Source organism: Micrasema longulum, unplaced genomic scaffold (assembly GCF_059751315.1).
Source record: "Micrasema longulum isolate JH-2025_06_02 unplaced genomic scaffold, ASM5975131v1 h1tg000769l, whole genome shotgun sequence".
Taxonomy (NCBI): domain Eukaryota; kingdom Metazoa; phylum Arthropoda; class Insecta; order Trichoptera; family Brachycentridae; genus Micrasema; species Micrasema longulum.
In genome coordinates this window covers 367,572-383,028 of record NW_028277963.1, presented here as the reverse complement: position 1 = coordinate 383,028, position 15,457 = coordinate 367,572, and the positions used below count along the sequence as shown (strand labels likewise).

The 15,457-nt window shown below is 31.8% G+C and overlaps 1 protein-coding gene across 1 annotated transcript; it reads left to right on the top strand.

Moving 5' to 3' along the window:
• Nucleotides 1–3,789: 3,789 nt before the first annotated feature.
• Nucleotides 3,790–13,827, top strand: Miox (Myo-inositol oxygenase). The gene is made up of 7 exons (XM_088230462.1): nucleotides 3,790–3,892; nucleotides 4,484–4,661; nucleotides 5,921–6,129; nucleotides 7,581–7,717; nucleotides 11,426–11,560; nucleotides 12,486–12,581; nucleotides 13,588–13,827. Exons 1-7 carry the CDS (start codon nucleotides 3,878–3,880, stop codon nucleotides 13,694–13,696), a joined length of 879 nt encoding a protein of 292 aa, XP_088086588.1. The 5' UTR covers nucleotides 3,790–3,877; the 3' UTR covers nucleotides 13,697–13,827.
• The last annotated feature ends 1,630 nt before the right edge of the window (nucleotides 13,828–15,457 follow it).

Genomic DNA, 15,457 nt, shown 5'->3' with positions numbered 1-15,457 from the left:
TTACTACCTCTCTAACAGTGAATACTGTTAGCTAAGTTATAGGGAGAAAAAAAGCCACACGAATATTCAATAATAATAAAAAATTACCTAAAAATTTAAATTAACCGGAACCACATATTTGAATGATCTCTTTTCGTTTTTTTTACGTATCTTTGGAATACTAAATCTTATTATTTTGTGAAAATCGCATATTGTTAGAATGTTTGGAATGATGTAGAAATTATAAGTATGGTGAAAACTACCGACACCTATCGTTGGAGGGAAGGCCTAGACTTCCATACTCTTAACAGCTTCATATCTGTTGAAAATATCTAAAAATTTTACTTATCCCTCCGGGGAAAATCCAAAATTTGTCTACAAGGGTTTGTACATACTAAAAATATTGTTAATTAAATTAACATCCAACTAAAAATAACAAATAGGCCCTTGATTTCGCTTTGTCCCTCTTATCAAATTCATAGATAAGAAGACCTTTCAATCTTGGGGCAAATGATTTTATCTATGATGCAATAAAATACATCATTAATTATTATTACATTAACTACTTTGATACTGAACACTAATACACTGATCTCATAATAGATTGAGTTTTCTATCGACATTTCCCTGGTGTTACTTTATTTTTATAAGTACATAATTGTTAAATAATTTTGTCTCTGCGCTGGTTGAAATTGGTTGAAATATGACACAATATTTGTATTTATTCCATTGCAATATTTCACGGTCCCTTAACTGGGACTGAAATAGATAATTGTTAAATAATTTTGTCTCTGCGCTGGTTGAAATTGGTTGAAATATGACACAATATTTGTATTTATTCCATTGCAATATTTCACGGTCCCTTAACTGGGACTGAAATAGATAATTGTTAAATAATTTTGTCTCTGCGCTGGTTGAAATTGGTTGAAATATGACACAATATTTGTATTTATTCCATTGCAATATTTCACGGTCCCTTAACTGGGACTGAAATGTGAAATTTACAGCATCTTCTTCGTCTTTTCCACATCTGTTCCTAAGTGGAGCATGTGGACATCACCAGATGTCTCCGGGAGATCCTAGATCCGCAAAGTAAAATCGAAAGATCGTTATCGATGGCCTTCCCGGACGGCGTGAGCCCGTCGGTTTAAAGAATTGGCAACCTACAGCAAGCCCACTAACATTCCGCAAATCACATGTGAGGACATAAGACTGGGTGGTGCCCACATACAAAGAAAAAAAAAATATTATTGCAGCAGAGAGGGAAAACATTTTAGAGAAAAAAATATGGAAGTCATGGGGAAGTCATCCAGCCAGTCTGCAAGCATTTGGACATACTCAAAACATTGTTGAAAAAAAATATTTGCCGAATGAGAAAATCTTCTTAAAGGAGTTCTCCATCTGTGCAAAATGGAATTATGGTAATAAAATTATGGAATATATTACAACAGACATGAAGAACATTTTACAGAAGGGAAGAATTTAGAAGCCTAGGCATCCACAGGGCTTATGACCTGTCATTGGCTGGTTTAAATGGCCACTTTACACGCAAAATTATGGAAGAAATGTAGTCCCGTATTTTCTCTTTGGATTATTATTATTATTATTTTTTTTAAATAAAAAGAAATATTAACGTTCTTATAATTTACCCTAATATTTCAATTGTAGTGGCCATTTTCAACGAGTTGTAAATAACTCACTATTAGAAAATGGAAATCAAGTTTTGGTAGAGTGGGATTTGAACCTCGGACCTCTGGCTCCGCAACACTAGCCACGGGACCATAACCCAATCATAATTATGGTACTAGTGTTATTATTTGTTACTATTGCTCTAGAGCAATGATTTTTTAAACACTAGATATTTACCATTGGCGTGTCTCTATCATTTTTCTTTTTCATAAGTTAAAAAAAAAAAACATAAAAATTGGTTCAGTTTCGAGGTGCAGAAAACGGGACAGTGAAATGCCGATTTTATTTATGAAAAATCAGTCCGTCGTGCAGTTGTCATTTTCGCACTGCGGCATCTGCGAGAGAGTAATAGAAAGACAATGTTCGAATACCTGTTTGTCGAAATTCTTACCTACCGCATGTCCTCGCAAAAATGATAGCTTAGTTTCGTGTCTTATTTGGTGGTCCTATGCGGCGCCGATGACTTTCATTCCTTTATCCGCACCTAATTGTATGGTTATTTGTAATATACATGAAGGCTTGACAACTAATCTTGCGCTTTAGGAGCTTTTCCTGAAACTATTTATTTAATTACAATTACTGCAGTTACATAAAGAAACATATGTACTAGAAACTGAACAAAAAGAACATAAAACTATGTTTGTAGCAAAGACATACAAGGGCAATAAAATAATGGTGTACAACATACCGCTGCTTAAATTCAAAAGGGCCACAAATTGAAATTTTACTTTTTTCAGTAGACCCAATCAAAGTTTTTAACATGAATGAGCTTTTGCTTTTTTTTAATGTTTTTAATTTCATTAGATGCGTTTTTAAAAGCTGTCTATCTAATTATGGAGTTTCGTGTTAACTATCACCCAAAGAGCAGTGGAGATGGCGGTTTCGCTGTGAAGTTGGTCACCAGAACACAAATATCAAAAGGGCTGTTGCGGGATTTTGGGAGAAAAATATGACCGATTTAAATCTCATTTTTGCAATAAAGTTAAATTTCCGGGTTTTTGATTTGTGGCCGTTTTTAAGCAGCGATAATATCGCTGCTGCATTATTCACAAACATATAAGACTTCGAGCTAAACCGTGCCAATCCATCTTCATCCCACACTGTTTTGGTGGGGAAGAGATCTACAAAAAAGGGAAGATCTGTCTCAAAAAATGTCAAGTTGTGTGACGAATTGACTAATCTACACATTCTGGACATTGAGCCATAAAAAAAAGTTGCTCTTAGAAGATTGAATAAATAGCAGATTTTGACTTCTGGTTTGGGAACATGAAAAGAAATTGATTGCAACAGAGATGGGACATATCTTACAGCATTCAGTATTTTGAAAATGCATATAAGGTCCATCTCAGTCCAACGTTTCTCCAATGAAGACAGATCAAGAGATTGCTCTATTTCAAAATAGGAACCCCTTTGCAGTTTCCATTGCAATATGTCATAGTTTTATGATATTTTGCGATGGAAACTCACCATTTGAATTAAAATTTCACGCGACTTTGACTGAAATCGGACCCCGGGGAAGCCTTGAAGAAGCATTGTTAGCAAATATACCCAGTACATCACGAGGCGAATAATCCCCCATTGATTTTTGTTTTCAAAGTTTTTACTGAGGTAGAGTCACCGAGTCGAACCCACTTGTCCAGGATTCTGATTCTATTATTCATTCCACCCGAACACGAGGATACTTAATATTGAATATTAATTCTCTCATAAACATCCAGTTTATTACAATGTATTGACAGAGAAACGCCTATCTAATATATTATCTACTCAAGCTATCTGCACTATTTCAAAACTGGTAATTCTGACAAGGTAAATTTTCACAGATTACCTATGATATTTTTTATAAAATTGGGTGTGAAACTTAATACTCTGGAAATTTGTTTATAAAACGTTATCTGCGATTGATCATAATATTATTACATTATGACAATAACATTATCTATACAACGTGATTAAATAATTTACTGGCGCAACTCAATAACATTCGAAATACTTAGCTGATCATTTGAATTATATGACATTTTGGACATACGCATATTATAAAGTACACTGTGACATCACTGTTGTGATATATAGGTATTTAGTGTCCATATTTAAATACCGAGCTTCCTAGATTCACATCATTTTAATTAAGCTCTTGTTTCAAAAAGGTACTACTGTGGTTGTAATATTTTATGTTCAATAATCATATTTTAGTGATTTTTTTAAAATGGCAACAAAAACGGTAAGTAAAAAAATGAAAATATTCATAATGTTTATTAATGAAACTTTCATTGGCAGGGAAAGGGTCTTAAATCACTAAATGTCCAAAATGACTTAACTGATTTCTTGATTCATCGTTTGTTACTTTTTTAAATTTTATTTTTAATTATTTATTTATTTACTTTTTATTATTTATTTATTAAAAAATAAATATATATTGTTGCGCCTTGGAAGCCGGCTATGTGCATTAATTTTGTTTAATATATTATTTATTCCGAAAAATGGCTACTAATTCATTTTAACCGCAATTAAACTGATAATGTATCAATTATCATAAACATACTACAATTTAAGTATTCACTAAAAAATAACTATGTACCCAAACATTTCTATTCAAGTCTGCAATGTTAATTGTTTCTCCTGAACATTTTTGTAAAAAAGTAAAGCCGATTTCCAAGTCGCAATGACAATATACAACGTAGAAAATCAAAGAGTTAGTTTTAAAAACATTCATTTTAGAGTTATTCTATTTCATATTATTTTTTTCTGATTCTGATATCAAACCGCATTATAACATCTGTTAATTCTTATTTTTTTAAATATTGTGTTTTAGGAGTCTGAAATCAGAATGATGGACCCTTCATTATTGATGCGGCCAGAGATGATTTATAATAACAAACCACTGGAAGCTTTCCGTGACTATTCAATAGATGAAAATGATCCTATAAAAGAAAGAGTACGGAAAACATACAAACTAATGCATACCCACCAAACTGTAGGTTTTGTAAAGGGTGAGTTTTAATTTATCTTCCATTAGAAATAACATTAGTTTTTTTTTATTTTATAATTATTGTTCTCACAATAACTTTTAAATAAACATCATGTAATTTTACTGACTTGAGGACAATCACAACAAAGTTTAGACCTCGATTTAATTTATTTTTTTAAATGTTTAAAAAAAATAACTGAATTTAAAAAAGAATTACTCGCATAAATGCACTGAAATTTTAATTTTTACGACCACGTAAAAATTATGTAGCTAAAAATATTTTTATTTACAGGTTTATAGTGATAACATAATTGATATATTCAATTAAGCTAATTAGGGTTTTAAAAACTTTTAACAAGCATCAATTACGTAGGTTCCAGATTTGATTCCTGGTATTTATCAATATATAATTGAGCCATAAAATTATTATTATGATTAGAAATATTTGAGTTCTTATGATTTACCCAAATATTTAATTTTTTGAGGGCCATTTTCAACGAGTTGTAAATAACTCACTATTAGAAAATGGGAATCGAGTTGGGGTAGAGTGGGATTCGAACCTCAGACCTTTGGTCTGTGAGTCGGAGATACTAGCCACAGGACCACGACCTGATTTTTATGTTTGTCAATTAAAGATTTACATGCATTCTTTGCCCGAGCAGAGTTTTGTGTGGAATAAAAATGTTTTCAATTCGATGACTCTCGGGTAAAAATTTCAAAAAAGTAAATTGAGTAAGGATATGTCCCATGCTCGTGGTTTTAGGTTTGATTCCTGGCCGAGTGAATGTGAAATATTGGTTTTAGAGGTGGGTTTTACACTGTAATATTTCATTTTGTTTATTTATTTCACATAAAACTTTTTCTTTTTTCTTTTCTATATGAACACCTCACTGGGCGTAACCTGTGTCAAGGCATTCATTAACATTATTTTTATATCGTGTTCTAATTACAGTAGTTGATATCCATAATAATATAAGCGCATACATACACACATATTAATGTATGCATAGATGTAAACGTACATTGTTTCTGAACCTGAAGCATAAGATCTTAGATGATTTTTGATTGAATTTCTCTACTGACATTTCTTGGTGGAACTACGTTTTAATTATATTAATACAAATACCATATTAAGTTTATTTCCACCATTATTTATAATTTTTCACCAGTTATCGGGTTTCGTCGTGACTGACATCGTCAGACTGTTGGGAGACTAAAAAAAAAATCTCATGCGTATACAAGTTTAATGCTTTTTATAAATTGCTGTGATGTTTATTTTAGAAAAGATGGACAAGTGGCTGAAATTCAACCATGCTAAAACTACAGTTAAGGATGCCCTGATCAAATTAAATGACTTGGTAGACGAATCGGATCCCGACACGGATGTCCCAAATATTGTTCACGCCTTCCAAACTGCAGAACGCATCCGAGCCGAACATCCCGACCTCGATTGGTTCCATCTCACAGGACTTATTCATGACTTAGGGAAGGTTAGTTTTTTCCACCAAACCCTTAACTTTAATAAGTTATTTTATATTCAAAAGGCCAAGAAATCCTTCATCGGTGAATCACGTCACAAAACATGAATCATTAATCAATCACAAGCCCACCACTAGGACCGTGAGATTTTTTAATATTATTTCGTGATTTCAGTGATCACTTTGTAACATAGGACTCGATAGAAACATATAAGATACTCAATAATTAGTTTGACTCCCCCCTGCATTAATGAGATGTATCAATTAAATCCCGACACAAATTTACGGGGTCGTAACTGGAAGCTTTATCGTCCCCAATCCCACCTAAATCCTAAGAAAGACTTCCTTTCCAGCAGGGAAATTTCAGACTGGAATAAATTGCTAAGTCTAATTGTCCATTCCGTTTTGGTCAACCAGTTCAAAAACCGTTTGATATAGGCGCGTCAGCAAAGGCTGCCTAAAATATATAATAATAATAATATATATTTTTTCTAAAATATTTATTTTGAAGTGCTTTCAAGTTCCAAATGACATAAAAACGGGTATTTGCATATTTTATAGGCCCAAAATTTTTAAATTCCTTTTTTACTGATAATATTTCATTGATCCCAAACTTTTAAAATTTTCCTTCTTTTAAAAAACACGCACTATCCTGGATTCAAACCAAAGATATGAACTCTTTTTTTCTATGATATATTTTGATGCCCTTTAATAATAAGGAATATTTTTATGTTTTTTTATATTTTTTATTTCCTTTTTTAATTACCATAAAAAATAATAAAATACCTTAGAATCTTTTACAGAATATTTTCTTTTCTCTTTATGTTACACAACAATATTAAAACTGTCTATTTATTATAGGAGCAAAAATTCATAAACATATCTTGTATACCCACAAACAGGCCACGCCTTTGTTTTCACAAAAAGTCATGTTTTTTCATAAAAAGGTTGTATGAGAAAATTGTATATTGAAACCACAGAAAACTCGCCAGGAGTAGGCGGACTGTTGTCGTTCATCAACAGACCTTCCAATCGGCATTCGGAGTCCTGCTATCATTGATACATTTTATTGCCTTAACTATATCTAAACCTTTATGTATAACATATCCTCTTCTGACAAGTCCTTATGACTTATATATATGAATATTGTGTAAATCCTCATCCAGACTCTGGCATCGCGCCTCCAGTTGCATTTTCAGTAAATTGAGAAAGGGGCAATGCAACTTAAAATAAATATTGCATCACATACTCAAATTCTTTGCATATCAAATAAATCGGTCATTCTCAAAATTCGAATAAATTTATCTAATATACCTGGTTCATGTATTTCTCATTTTTCTAATAATTAAGATAGCAATTCTAATTATTAAAGATGAGAAAAAATATGAACCAGGTAAATTTGGTAAATTTACTAAAATTTTCAGAATAAGCCAAATATCAATATTGTGTTTTCCATATTCCAGGTTATGGCATTTTACAATGAGCCCCAGTGGTGTGTCGTGGGAGACACATTTGTAGTGGGATGCGAGTGGGGGCCATCCATTGTCTACCGAGATACGAGCTTCACGGATAATCCAGATGGGAATGACGACAGATACAAGTAAGAGCCAAAAATGATAAAATAACAAAGCGTAATGTTTTTACGCCCTGATTTATAGATACAGTTTAATCTAATATTTTTAAAAGGCAATGTTCATATGTGTCCTCGATAGGCTAAATAACTTTTTTTACATTTTTATTTACATGCGGCTTTCAGCAAAATGATGAGCTTTGCCATAGCCATATTTATAGCTTTTAAAATCTTGAATCTGTTTAGAAAAAAAGGTTAAGAGCTTAAATGTTTTATTCATCGTTCACCAGGGCTGCATTAGACGAGAATACATATACAAAAAAAATGGGAGGATGTTGTTTTTTAAAAAAGTTTGTTTTTGAATGTTTAAAAACAACATTCGCTTTTTATTACTAACAGCATTAACTTTTTATTACGACTAATTACGCATCAGCCATGACTGAGCGTTTAGGCATAAGTTAAGTGTCATAATTTTAGAGGGCTCAGGGCGCATCTATGTGTACTAATAGGTCAATGGTTTTATTTTGAAAAACCGAACCTGTTTCTTTGGTTACGTAAAAGCATTATGAAGCAAACTCTGTGAGTATACTTAATAATGTTTTATCTTAAGAGGACACGCGATCTGACTTTTCTTCATACAAACGTATATTATAAATTCTACATTTTTTTTTTTTTTTTTTAACATTTTTTTTTTGCACCACAACAGGCCAGGAGGCCTAATTACAGTGGTGAATTACATCACAGAGCACCCAGGCTTGAGAAAAATCACATTTTAATTTTTTGTGTTCTCACCGGGAATCGAACCCGGAACCTTCCGTGTGTGAGTCAAGCGTCTTGACCACTACACCACGGAGGCCGCCAAATAAAATGCCGCCAAAATATTTACCATCAGTGTGTCTCCATAGTTTTGCTTTATTGATGAATAGTTTTATATGGGAACTAAAACCTATAAAAACATCCAGTTTTATCTGCGGTCTTCGGGCGAACGGTATACAAATATGATTACTATTTTTGAAAAACAAAAAACAGACTGATACAGAAAATTTCATTCCGGTTCTCTGTTTTAAAAAAATAACAAACTTGGTTCAGTTTTGAGGTGCGGAAAATAGGACAACGAACCATCTATTTTAGTTAGGCATAAAAGGTCCGAAACACATTTGTCTTTTTTGCAAAGCATCGGGGAGGCATCTTCAGTAGAGTGACAGAAAAACAATGTTCAAATACCTATTTATCAAATTTCCCTGTCACCGTATATCCTCACAATTTATGTAATCCGAAACACAAAAATAATAACATACATGTACATATCTAATTTAAACTAAACACAATAATTGTTATCAAACTTTCGATTGTGTTCATTTATTATATATACACGAGTATGTACTAAAATCTAGCAATAGCAAAGCATTGCCGGGTTCAGCTCATCCATGATAAAAAAGTAATTCAATTAAGTACAATGATCAAAGTAATAAATCATGATTTTATATTTATAAAATCTTAATACACACTTACATGTAATATGTACATACACATACACAAATCAAGTACTCGTAATTTACACACGTAATATGTACATACACATACACAAATCAAGTACTCAATGAATCATTATGTTGATGTTAAGCTATGCAAAATTTATTTATTTATTTATATATATGCCCAATGGTTATTTTTAAGGACATATGTATACATAGAAAATCATTATAAAAAAAGTAGAAAGACACAATAGTAGACTTGGTGGGAGTGGAAGTGGGAGAGAGGTGTTTATAATTGAATTTGATTCAGTGATCTAATGAAAGAAGACAACTTGTTATGAAAGAAATTAAGACTGGTATGTTTGTTGGCAGACCTAAGAATTCTGGGAATAAGGGAATGAAAACCATAGTTAGTTTTATGTTTATCGGTATGAAAGAGTAAGTTTTGCCTGAGGTTTCTAAGTTGGGATATTTAATTTTATTGAGCTCAGTAGTTCAGGCGCATCAAAGAGTGAGTTGAGAATTTTAAATAGGACTAGAAGGTCAGATTTATTTCGACGGTTTTGAAGAGAAGATATTTTCAAGGTAGTTTCTAAGTCATTATACATATATAGGTCTCTGGATAAGCCCAACCTCCAGCCTATCTTTCTTAAAAATCGATGTTGAACTGATTCAATATTTTTGATGTAATATGGAGATCAGATAACGGAGAAATACTCTAGGTGCGGGCGAATTAGGGAACAGAAGAGAGCGGCTGATATGCAGATATAATTGTATTTATGCTGATATAATTGCACTGCACTGGCTTGTGAAAGTTTTATACATATATTATTATTTTAAAAGGAATAACTCGCTAAGCTTCTATTTTAGAGGCTTTGTCAGCAGGTGGGAAAAAGAGGATATGGTGAGAAAAATACACCAATTTTAAGAAGTAAAATTAACTTGATTTTTTAAGAAGAAAAAAACTTTTTTTATTTTTTTAAAATATTTGGGTTCCTACAATTTACCGAAATATTTCCATTTTAGGGCCAAGTTGTAAATAACTCAAGTTGAGAGGGGTTCGAACCTCAGACCTCTGATTCGTGGGTCCACAACACTAGCCGCGGGACCACAACCCGATATTAAATATGAACAAAACAGATAGGAAGACCTTCAGCCATCAAAACGGTTGTTGGATATGTGGAGGGAGAGAGTGAAAAGAGCTAAAACTCTTATTGAGATGCTATGAATCGCCATAAAATACATTTTTAAATTTTTATCCTTTGTTTTTATTCATAAATAGACTTCCACATTCCCCCTTTAAAATACATTTATTGGCCTTTGTTGAGATTATTTATTTTCAAATAGAATTTTAAGTCAGCGAGAATTCAAAATGCTGCTCATAGCATTTCGAATTTGTTCCCTAAACATAATGTTAATAGTTCGAGAGATGAATTTTTTTATAAATAATATGTATTCATTTTGTTGAGAAAATATTGTACTTATATTTTAACTAAAACAAGAAATATGATTTATTTTATTTTCTTTTTTCTCCCATAAAAATATTACACTTACTCTTACAGAATTTCGAATTTCCGCTGACAATATAATCATTATTAATAAATCATTTGAGGTGTTCTCAGGTGCATTAGCACTTATTCAAATTACTTTTGACATCATTATTTAAAATTAATAATTTATTGAATAGATAAGAAATAATTAAGAATTATTTATCATTTATTTGCCAGTCATTTTTACTATCAGTCTTAATTATTTTATGTTGAAAATATTACAGACTTATCGGCTTGTATTTTTGGATTAGGAAGATTAGTATCAAAATTGACATGTGTTATTTTTATTTCAATTATAATAATACATTTTGCTTATCAAAAGTTAGGCATTTTAGCAATTGTGTTATGCCATACAATATAATTGGTTTGAACCCATTAAAAAAAACATGCAAGATTTCATTTAAACAGCTGTGTCTCTAAATGTATGCATTATTATTAAATGTAATAGTAATTAATAAATCTTTAATTTTTGGCAAGTTTTAATAATTTAGATTGTTTTTGTAATTTTCAATCTTCATCTTTTTTCTTTCATAAGTGTTTTTAATTGAACTTTTAAATTACATTACATCCTCAAAATCCACATATGAAATCTACCAAAAGCCACTTATTTTTACCAAAATCGTAACAATGATTTGATTTTAGTGTTCTCTCACTCATCGTCAAAGGGCATCAATTAAATTGTAGGTGGGTATTTAAATGGTTTTTTTTTCTAGCACAAAATATGGCATTTACAAACCCCACTGTGGTCTGGATAAAATAATGCTCTCATGGGGACATGATGAATATCTCTACAGAGTCCTTAAACACAATAATGCTAAACTCCCTGAAGCTGCCTTCTACATGATCAGGTAAATATATATTGTTCACAAGTCTTCCTGTACATCGGTTTTTTTATTGAAATCTTAAAAATATGATTTTTATAGAATCTATGAAATACGAGTACAATAAAAAAGTAGTAAATTTAAATTTAATAAAAAATCAGATAAAACATTAATATATGTTTTTTATAATCAATCAATCGATGTCTTTCCGCACCTAATGGTGCATAGGGCACTGCATTGGTACTCCAATCGCAGCGTATCTTGATCATTTTTGTTACATGAAGATAAAATGATCAGTCTTACCCTTCAGGTACCAGTCCAGGGACTATGAAATATTCTGGTGTGAAAACACCCTTTTAAATAAGTATTTCATATCAACCCTGTCAGGAATTGAACCCGAGACCTCTCAAATGGTAAGCAAACGCAACGACCATTGCACCATGAGGCCGACAAAAACAGAGACGGTTTTTTTTAGTTTTCTATAAATAACCTCTATTTTTTTTTTACATCACAACAGGCCAGAAGGCTCAATTACAGCACAAAACATCTAGGCTTGAGAAAAATCACATTTTAAATTTTTGTGTCCTCACCGGGAATTGAACCCGGAGCAAGTCAAGCGTCTTAGCCACTACACCATGGAGGCTGCCGAAAATTTAACTTACAATTTAATTTTTAAGAAAACTGTAAATAAAAAAAAATACGTCTTAGTAGAATCTCATAAAAATTGTTTTTTTCGTAAACTAAATTGGATTACCTTTAAAAAAAGTAGACTAAAATAAAGCACGACTACATAAATTTTAAGGGATTGGATAGTGAAAACATATTTTTTAAATGTTTATAAGCCTTTGTAAAGAAATTGCTTAATAACTACTGAATGTAATACATAATTAATATTATTTACATTAAGTAATGGTAAATAATATTTTACATAAAATTAATTATGATTTTACAGATACCATTCATTTTACCCGTGGCATGCAGGCGGTGATTACAGACATTTGGCTAATGAGAAGGACAAAGCCACACTTAAATGGGTATTGGAATTTAAGTAAGTAAATATTTTGCATTTTCAACAACAACAACAAACCTCATGCCGTTTCCCTGTAGTGGTAGGCAAAGAGAATAGAACGCCGTATCACTCTGTCTTTGCATACATACCTCGCTTCCTCTACATTCTCATGCACGCTCGCCGATTATTCCTACTCTTGACATGTCCATCTTCCTCGTTTTCTGCATCCATCAACATTATTTACAATGAAGTAATTTGGATTCAACTGATAAATAAACTATTAACTCTACACTAATTTGTTTATAAATTTGCATAGCTGATTTCACTATCAGGACTTATACTAACTTAGAATCACTCGCATTACTATTTATATCATAAAATCTTCTAAGACAAGAACAGAACAATAAACAAAAGAAAGATAACATGAATCATAGTGTGAATATTTTTAGGAGAGGACTCGAAGTTAGATTTAATTGATTATTTATTGCGGGAAGTTTTAGGTTAATAGCTTTACTATTTCTAATCTTTCAAGATTGTCTAAATGAGACCACTTATGTAAAATTTGTACGCCCATTTCTTGATTAAAATTATCGTTTTGGGATATTAAATGATTTGCAAATTCTGAAAAGTTATCATTTTTGAGACATGTTATATCAAAGTCTTGGATTCCAATTTTAAATTTACATGTAGTTACCAACATTAAAAATATGACAATTTAAATACGATGCTCGTATGCGGTTTCTGGACTATTCTTAATTCTATATATTCACTATTAGTTTTGTTAATTTAGTAATTTAGAACAATTGATTTGTATTTTAAAATGAAATTTGAATAGCTTTTATTTGCCAAATTTTTTTTTTATGAACTCTCAGCAATCTTAGACATCAAACAGCTTGTAAACTAGACGATCCACGGTTGAGGCTCTCGGGAAACATTAGCTGTATGTGGTCTGATGAAAGTTTAGTTTTCATTGATCACATTGCATTTAAAATGATTGGGGTCTTATTGTTTGATTGCAATGATTGCTTATTTATTTATTTTTCAGCAAGTACGATCTGTACACGAAAAGTGAGGACATTCCAGATATTGAAGCTCTCTGGCCGTACTATGAAAGCCTCATAGACAAATATATGCCAGGATTAATTGAATGGTGATTTTATTAAAGTATTGTGCATACAGCTTTACTTGTTAATTCAGAATTATATTTTTTTATAACTTTTTGATTTTCAACATATTATTAATTATCAAATATAACAACTCGATTCTGTACATTTTCGATAAGTATTCTGTACATTTTATTAGTAATTAAGGGAATTCATTTCGTTTTGGCTGTTGACATATTTTGTCGCATTGGGGAAACAAGGTACCACCAAACAAAATATGTATGTTTTTTTTACTTTTAACTTTTATAGATTTAAATTTAAATATCGGTTCTATCTGCAGCAAAATTTCAAAGAAAAACGAAATCAATCCTTATTTATTATTAGGTTTATTAAGACAATATTAATAAAAAATGTTAGATAAAATAATGTCTTAATTTCAAACTTTCATGTCTCAAAAGAATCATGAATCTACATGGAACCTTGTTTCTCCATTGCGACGATTTATAAGAATAATTAAATGTCTGTAATAGATATTAAAGGGTGTAAATTTTAGGATAATTTGTGATAAATTATATAAGATACAAAAGGGTGAAAAAATAAAAAAATGGTAAAGTAATCCAAGAATACAATAATTCAATATTAGCTAGGAAATTTATAGAAGAAAATACGGTTTTGTGAAATGTTAAAGTTTTTTGTAATTTTATAAAAGTGTATTAAATAAATATTGAATGGATCTATTTGTTATTTATAAATTATAGTTGAAATTTTTTTTGTCTTAGACCATTTTTTCAACATTTTATTAATTGCGTATAATTAAGCTTTTTGACCCGAATTATCTCTGTGGATGATATAATAAAATATTTCTTATTCTGCCACTCATATGACAAAAATCATTCTAGGATTATCAATCAGGAATTTAACAATGGGCTGTAGGTGCTCAGGTCAAGAATCGCAAGCGCAGCGATGAAATTGGCCATTACATGTCTGTTAAACCAAAAATTTGAAACACTTCTGTTCTATGCAATAGAGCAAAATGGCGTCTCTACAGCATTATTACTAACTTTTTTGTATTTAAAAAAAAAATATATGCTTCAGAAATTGTTTTACATGAATTTTTAATGAACACAGGCTCTCAAACTTATAAAAATAAATCTTCAAAATTAATTAAACATGTGTTTATATCTCCTAGCTAGGGGACCCCGGTATCTGTAAGCTAAGCGCTAGACTCTCAATAAAGACATGTTCGCTTTCAGGTCCGGCCTAAGCGGGAGAGATATAGAGAAGGATTGTATGCGTTAAAATGTTGTTTGTTGTGTTGTGTTGCGAAATAAAACGAGATGTTTACTGTTTAGAGACCAAAACTCAACTGATTAAGTCACATATTATAAAGGGCCGCGTATCGGGCTTGGCGGTGTGGGCTGAGTAGCCCGGAGTGGGCCATTTGGTCTATTAGCCACGATGCGCGCAACACATACACTACAAATAAACATTTTTAGCAGTCCTCTTTAGGAATGAAGGACCTACTTGGCGCAGCGTATAAATAGTGTGATTTAATAATAATTAAATTAAATTAAATCAGTTGAGCTCTGGTCTCTAAACGGTAAACATCGTGTTTTATTTCATCTCTCCACCTGGTATGTTCTCCGCTCTGCCCGCTGACTAGCTTAGCCTGTCTACACCACTTGGCCTGTCTACACCGCTTGGATCGAGCGGAAAGTCCTTTTCAGGGCTATAAAGGTCTACTTGTGGTCAGTGCAGTCGTGCCCCTACCTTCCCCGGAAGGTGGCCCCCCGTTTACTCCGGAGCCCGACT